The 7,994-nt window shown below is 56.6% G+C and overlaps 1 protein-coding gene across 1 annotated transcript; it reads left to right on the forward strand.

Annotated features, from left to right (window-relative positions):
- The first annotated feature begins 4,991 nt into the window (after nt 1–4,991).
- KLF2 (KLF transcription factor 2) lies at nt 4,992–6,885 on the forward strand. The gene is made up of 3 exons (XM_056867526.1): nt 4,992–5,075; nt 5,412–6,267; nt 6,710–6,885. Exons 1-3 carry the CDS (start codon nt 4,992–4,994, stop codon nt 6,883–6,885), a joined length of 1,116 nt encoding a protein of 371 aa, XP_056723504.1.
- Nucleotides 6,886–7,994: the final 1,109 nt, after the last annotated feature.

Raw genomic sequence — 7,994 nt, forward strand, 5'->3', positions numbered from 1 at the left:
AGGTATACGATAGACAATGTAGTCAGGTAGAAAACCGGACAGCTGCATTAACTTGCTTCTCCAGCAGGAAGCTTTGATCCAGCATCACCCTAAGGCTCTTGACGGAGCCCATGAGAGTCTGCTGAACCCCATCAAAAGAGAGGATCGTGTCCATTAAGACCTCAGCTTTCCCAACCAGAAAATTACCTCTGTCTTGTCAGGGTTCAGTTTCAACTTACGCCCTCTTAGCCATTTAGCCACAGCAGTCAGGCGCTGGCTCAGGACCTCTACTGTCTCACCAGGAGACTTGGAGGAAGGAATATAGACCTGGGTGTCTCACCAGCAGATTCATGATTTCTTATGTTCTTATGATAGCTAATTCCAAAAACCACAAATGCTTTCTCCTAAGGGCTTTATGTAATAGAGACTGAATAGCATGGGGCTAGTAGCACCACACCGATGGCATCAGAGCTCCTCCAGTAGCAACTTTTTCGGACTAGTCTGCAAGGAACAGTTTAAACCGGTTCAAAGCACATCTCCTGACAACTGCTTCTTCCTTCAAACCTCTCCATAAGGTGTATGATCCACGGCATCGAAGGCTGCAGCTACGTCTGGTACTAGCCGGGAACCACAAAGAGGCCTGGCCTTTGTCTCCGTTCCGACAGAGGTCATCAGCCGAAGCCCCCACATTTGTCTCTGCCCCATGGCTCAGCCTGAAGACAGACTGAAAAGGGCCCGGAGCAGATGAATTGTCCAAAAAGACTCAGAGTCCGCTGACTGCTCTCTCAATCATTTTGCCCAGAAAGGGCAGGATGGAAACTGGGCAATCCCTGCCCACATCATTTTACTCCAGCAATGGTTTTTGAAGTCATGGACAGATAAACACCTGTTTTGTGTGACCAAGAAAAGGTGTCCTGAGTCAGTGATTGAATTGTGATGGGCATCAGGCTCTTTACATGATTTCAGTAACCAGGACAGACAAGGATTCAGAGTAGAAGTGGTAGCCTTCAGATCCCAGGATCCTTTTGACATCCATTGAGGTAATTGGATCAAAATGATCCACAAAGACTCACAATAATGGGTATAAATTATAGGTGGAAAGGTGTGTGTGTAAAGTGCCATCAAGCCATCAATGGTGACCCCTTTTTGGGGTTTTCATGGCAAGAGACTAACAGAGGTGGTTTGCCAGTGCCTTCCTCTGCACAACAACCCTGGTAGTCCCATCCAAATACTAACCAGGGCTGACCCTGCTTAGCTTCTGAGATCTGACGAGATCAGGCTAGCCTGGGCCATCCAGGTTAGGGCAGGTAGAGAGGTACCAGCTGGATATTAGGGTTTTGTTTTTTACAGTCAGAGCAGTTCATCAGTGGAATCGGCTGCCTAGGGAAGTGGTGAGCCCCCCCTCTCCCACTGGCAGCGGCTGGACAAGCACTTGTCAGGGACGCTCTAGGCTGATCCTGCATTGAACAGGGGGTTGGACTAGATGGCCTGCATGGCCCCTTCTAACACTATGATTCTATGATAAATGTACCAGACAGTGAACTGGGCATTTGTCTCAGCTATATTGCAACCAGCATTCTGACTGTACTCCAGAAAGGGCAGGGTATAAATCTAATAAAATAAATTAAAAATCCAAATCAAAATGTATTTGAGATTCTTTCTTAACAAGACATTTGCTGAAGCATCACAACCTATCATCAGTTCCTGGGAATTTAAAGACACAGACTTGGAAATCCACAAGTGGTGAACTATTTTAAACAATCGAGGGTGTGAACTAGCAGATGCAACGGCCCGCAGCAGAGTAGGATTTCTTTGCCCCTGGCCCCACCATTTTAAAGGTCCTCCAATTAGCTCTATGGCACAATCTATACCACAATCCGGCTCCAGTTTCCCACCAGCGGCATTCTAGACATCTCCCAGGTCTCTTTGGGTCACCCAGCTCCTCCATAAACCAAGGCACCAGATTCTGCCTGGAAGGGGAAAGAGGTCGCCACAGGGGCAGCCCATCTTGATAGCTTCCAGGAGCTTCTAATTCCAGGTTCCTCAACAGAGCTGTCAGCTGGGATCTCTGAAATCCCTGAGGGCATTCTGGAAGCCTGTTGGATCCATTCATCTCTGTGGGTGGGCCACCATTTTAACTGACCCCCCCCCCATACCCTTACAGAGCATGGGTGCAACTTTCACCCTGTGCTTTCAGGAGGTCAGATCAAGACACAGGCTGAACCTTCAGCCTTCAGACCCCAGATCTTGCCCCAGAGATTTAGCGCAAAAACAAAAGGCCTACGGTATGTCTTTTGTTAGTGCCTGTCACGGCCTGAGAGAGAACTCCAGTGAAATCCTGGACCAGCCCTGACATGGTGTGGCCAGCATGAGTTCCAGAGAGGCGTGAAGCTCCCTCCCCTGGCCTCCCTCCCTTGCCCTCGGAGAGCCCTTTCCTGCTCATTTGAGCTCTGAGGCACGCTGGCCAGTGCCGCCATGTCCTGCCTGTAGCTCTTGGCCAGCGTCCCCTGCTTTCCAACCCATCTGGCCCCTGTGAGACAGGATGCTGGACTAGATGGACCTTTGTTCTGATCCAGCAGGACTCTTCTGATGTGCTTAGTTTGGCCCCCGCTTCCAAGTAAACTTGCATGAGTGTGAACGAGGAGCCAGGGTTCGAATTCCATCCCAGTCACAGACTCACCAGGTGGCTTTGGGGCCCAAAAGTACCTTTGCAGAACAAGCCAAAGCCAGTCTGAATTCCTTCCGTGTGCCAAGCCTATATCAAATCTATGTTGTGTTTCAGTCCAATAAACATCATTGATTGACCACTGTGTGCGCTGCCTCAAGGAGGTCTCTGAAGAAGCCGTGTAGAAATGTTCTGAATAATAAGAAAAAAGGCCGGCCTCGCTGTGCCAGAATGTTGCAGGTTGCTCTTCCCAATTAATTTTCGTTCTTTTTGTGCGAACATGTCTTTATTGAAAGGCTTATTTCTTATCCTTCAGAGATTTTTAAGCCCCTCAATCGTCACATATTGTGCCCTTCAGGAAATCTGGTCCAGGTGATTGTAGACAAACCGGGCAGGAGGAGGTCAATGACGTGGACCTACCTGGTAGTGAACATTGTGAGGGGACGGCCTGGTTGGCTTATCCCCCAGAAGGAGACCCCTCTGGCGAAGGAGCCTTTGTTGGGTGAAGGTGGGCAGGACAACCCAGAAGCACCAGCAAAGATACAAGAAGGCCAGCCCTCCAGACTCCTGGTGCCTGTGCATATGGCCCCCCAGGCAGGACTGCGGGGAAGTTGCCCACCTTGCTGGGTTTTGCCTTTTGCCCCTTGTGGCACAAAGGCTGGAACCCTCCTGCACAGTGTGAGGCGACGGAGCTGCCAAAGCACAGACTTGGGCTGCAGGATTTCAAACTAATCAAAGTGAGGAGTTAACTCTCTCTGCCCCCCCCCTTTTGCAGGAAAAAGTGTGTGTGGGGTGTGTGTGGAGGCACCGGTTAGAAGAATTAGGTCATGCTTTCAGCAAATAGCTGCTGGGCCCTGACTGGCCACCAAGCTCTGCTCCAACCCCAGATGCACGAGAATTGGTCTCATAAACTCAGCAGACAGGAAAAGGCCCTCTGTACATCCTCAGAGGCATGAGTGTCCCCCCTATGCCTCACACAGCATAAGGCAGAGCACAAGCCTTGGCACCCATCTCTCCCAACTTCAGTTGCTGCCAAATTCTGGGATGCAAAACATGGGCACCAGAGGAACCCTTCAGCGTTGCCCCGGAGGACCAACAGGCAGGGCGCAGAGGGCTGCGACCTGCTCGGATGTCGCCTCCTCGCACTGGTTTCAGAGACCGATTGCCACCGGACACGGAGGTTCCCTTTACCCGCCACGGCTGGCTGCCATTGACAGACCTCTCCTTGTCGATGAATCTGCCTCATCGCCTTGTAAAACACAGAAGAGGGCTGCAGAAAAGACAGAGGGGAAAAAGAAACGAGCAGTGGTGCAGTGGGAAGGGAAATGATCTCATTCAGGTGTGGAGCCTCTACGTGTTTCACATATGCATCTTCAGGGGATCTGTAAGCATGTAAATAAAAAACAGAAAAAAATTACCATTAAAGCCGAGAATTAAGAAACGAAGTAAAATGACTGTAATTGCTGAGCATGTGAAATTGCTGAGCAGGTGAAAAGTGGGTAAATGTATCCAGAGCCACAAATCTGTGCACGGTCCAGATATTATACAAGTGCAGTAAAAGAACATTCTTATGGGTGGAAACATACACATGACCAACTTCTTCGGTTATCCAATGTCACGGGTTTATTTCTCTCCCTTCTAAAACATGTAGAAGGTATCTGTTTCGTTCTGAGATGGACCTTTCCCTCCGCCTCCAGTCCGTGTCCGGGGCCTTTATTGAGCCCATGTGTGCTAGCTGAAAGCCGCTCCCGCACCGTCGGGCTTCTGGTCGCCGCCTGGACGGCTGGCCTTTCACCGGCGGAGCGGCCGCGGGGTTTCGAGGCCCGCAGCTCGGGATTCGGTCCTGGGATGGCGGTTGTGCTCTTCGCCGACGCTCAGGGCCGCCGGCCCGCCCCCCGCGCCCTCCAGCGGAGGCGAGTTCCCCAGTTACTCCCGGGGGGGGGGAGAGGGGGGCTCTTTCGTTTGGCCCGCGCCAGCTCCCCGGGGGGCTCCTGGGCCCGGGGTGGGGGTGGGGGGGGCGCGGGACTGGGCGGTCCGGCCGCTGCTGCTGCTGCTGCTGCTGCTGGCGCTTCTCCTGCTCCTGCTCGGGCGCGTCCTTTTATAGCGGGGCTAAATTTAGGCCGGGCCCCGGCGGGCGGGCGGGCTCTGGGGCTGCCCCCGCCTCCCCTGCGGCCCTCCCCGCCGGCCAGCCGGCCGGCCAGCCAGCCAGTCCGTCGGCGGGACGCGTTTCCTGCGCGGCGGCAATTGGCTGCGGGCGCGCGGCGGGCCCGGCTTAAAAGCGGCGCCGGCGGCCGCGGGCCGGCAGACCGAGCCGGAGCCCCCCAGCCAGCCCGCCCCGGGCCTCGCCATGGCGCTGCTCAGCGGGCCCCCCGCCGCCCCCCTGCCCTCCTTCGCCTCCTTCTGCAGCCGCGACGCGCCCCACCTCCAGCAAGTAAGTGCCGGCCGGAGCGGAGCGGGGGTGGTGGTGGTGGAGGGCGGCCCTGCACTCTGCACTCTGCACGTGCTCAGAGGGAGGGAGGGAAGCCAGCCAGCCCGCCCGCCAGCGGGGGAGGGGGCGACGTCCTGACCTGCCCTTCGCAGCCCCCGGCTCGAGATCGCGGCCGAAGGGGCCGAGCGCCCCCCCCCCGGGTCGAAGCCGCGGCCCCGCTTGGGGAGATAGCGGGGAGGGCAGGCCCCCCGCCCTGGCCGCCGACCCCCCCCCGGCCGCCCGCCCTCCTTCCCGGCCGGAGCCTCACGCGCCGCCGCCTTCTTCTCCCTCCCCCCGCAGAGGTGGCCCTGCAGCCTGCAGGCCCAGCTGCCCCCCTGCCCCCTGCCGGCCTCGGAGCCCCCCAAGGACGACGAGGACCTCAACACCGTCTTGGACCTGATCCTGGCCCTGGGCAGCGAGGGGCCCCCCTTCGGCCACGACTCTTCCCCGGCGGATTACGGCTCGGGCCCCATGGCAGGCGGACCCCCCTTCTACGAGACCCGCCCCCCGCCCGGACGCTACAGCCCCGGGGAGCCGGGCAGCCCCCCGCCCTACGGCGCCGGGCTCTCGGCCCACCTGGACCCAAACGACGGCCTCCCGGGGCCGGTGCAGGGGCGCTTCTTGGTGGCCTCTGCCTTCGCGGGACGCCGTTTGATGGAGGCGCTCAAACCCGAGCCGGAGATGGAGGGCTACGGGCCGCTGGCCGGCCTGGCCCCCCAGCCCGGCCCCCGGATCAAGCAGGAAGGCAGCCCGCCCTGCATGCTGGCCGGCTCTCCCCGGATCCCTGGGGCCGAGACCCCTCCCTTGAGCCCCGATGACCTCATGGCAGCAGAGTGCCAAGGACGGGGGCCCCTCACGCTGCCCCGCGGCTACCACCCCGCCGCCGCCAGCTACGCGCACCCACAGAGCCACCTTCAGTACCCGAGCAGCTCTCCCTTTGGCCTGTTTGAAGACAGCCTGCCCTGCCAGCCCTCGGCCCCAAGGGGCGTGCTCACCCCTCCGTCCTCCCCCCTGGAGCTGCTGGACGCCAAGCCCAAGAGGGGCCGCCGCTCCTGGCCACGCAAGCGGACTGCCACCCACACCTGCACCTACGCTGGCTGTGGGAAGACATACACCAAGAGCTCACACCTGAAAGCGCACCTGCGGACACACACAGGTAATTGTCCCACAGCGGAAAGGATGGCAGTTGCCCTCTAGGCCGATGAGTGGGTGGGGCAGCAGAACGAGCAGAGACCCCTGAGAGGGACAATGCCTGGACTAACTCGGCCCGGGCCCAGCCTCTTGCCCAGTAGCTGCACAAAACGATGCCAAGGGAGAATCCCCCGGGGGCCCTTTTCATGGGGGAGGCAGGAAGTGTTTCAAATGAAGATTCATTCGAGCATTTTGCATTCCTCCTGGGCGAGGGTGGGATGCAGCCAGCACCTCCGGAGTTTCCCCTTCCAGTTTCTTGGTGCGCTGACGCCCCTTCCTACAGCGTCCCCCTCCGAGGAGGCGGCGGCCACGGCCTTCCCACAGAGGCCGCTCCAGTCTGTTGCGGGCAGGGGAGGGGTCCCGGTGTGAGGTGTGGTGCCAACTCCTGTGTATTTTTCCCCCAACAGGCGAGAAGCCCTACCATTGCAACTGGGATGGATGCGGCTGGAAATTTGCTCGCTCCGATGAACTCACGCGCCATTACCGCAAGCACACTGGGCACCGCCCCTTCCAGTGCCACCTGTGCGACCGAGCCTTCTCCCGCTCCGACCACCTGGCTCTGCACATGAAGAGGCACATGTAGCAGGGCCGGCCGGACAAAAGGGACGCACCAGAACTTTGGAGTAGTGCGTCACTGGTACTATGGCCCATGGGGAGAGGCTGAAGTGGGCACCGGCTGGAGGCAGCAGCGGGGCTCGGCCTGCTCCCTGGTGCCAGTTCTCCGTGGCACAAGCGAATGGAGCTTGTTTATGGGCCTGCTGGGCCCTGGGAAAGTGACCAAGGGCTGTAGAGACTGCAGCTGACAACGATGGTCTAGAGACCAGAAGCTGGAAGAACTGCTCTGAAGACTACTGGGGAGACGACTCAAGGCTCCCCCACCCTGGTGCCAAACTTTTCAATGGGGCCAGCAGCTCTCAGAGGGACCATGGTGGTGGTGGTGGTGGGGCGGGGGAGGGCTTAGACCGTGCATCCCAAGAAGCACGCACTCCCTGGTCTGCCGTGACCGACACTAGAAACACAGGGCTTGATGTCCTGCTAAAAATTTTTTTTAAATAATATAAATATTGTAAATATTTTTATACAGAAGTACTGGACTATACACGTAATCGACAAATGGGTATTTTGCCTGCTCTTTTTTTTTTTTTAAACCTTTAAAATATTTTAACATTACAGAATTTTATAAAATAAAGCAATCTTGAGCTGATGTGTGTTTCTCTTCTTAAACTGCTGTAATGGCTCATAATTGCCTGAAAGGAGAACCTAGACTGCCCAAAACTGTGATCTGGCTGCTTCCCCACCCCCCACTTGCAGCTCCATCACATCCCAACTACGGCAGGCAAGAAACAGACCCACAGACCACAGAGCCAGACGTGACACCAAAACAACAGGCTCTTTAGTTTAAAAATAATCACAACTGTAATTTTAGTCTCATTTTTAGATTACTTTGTGAACTCTTTGGGTAGCAGCACCCTGAAATGTTTTCCAGCTGCAGTTGTGGCCGTGCCAGCGTCAGCCTGCGGACTTGCTCCTTTACTCTCAGATGTAAACACTCAAAGCCTGTAATTATGGAACCTGATTGAGAGAGATCCCAGCCTGTTGCAACAGCTCTGTGTAGAGTAGGGATGTGTGTGTTTGCGTGTCTCAGTAGTACTTTGCAGGGACTTGGCCATCAAGCCCTCCTCTCCGCCCACA

This window comes from Euleptes europaea, chromosome 2, assembly GCF_029931775.1.
Source record: "Euleptes europaea isolate rEulEur1 chromosome 2, rEulEur1.hap1, whole genome shotgun sequence".
Classification (NCBI taxonomy): domain Eukaryota; kingdom Metazoa; phylum Chordata; class Lepidosauria; order Squamata; family Sphaerodactylidae; genus Euleptes; species Euleptes europaea.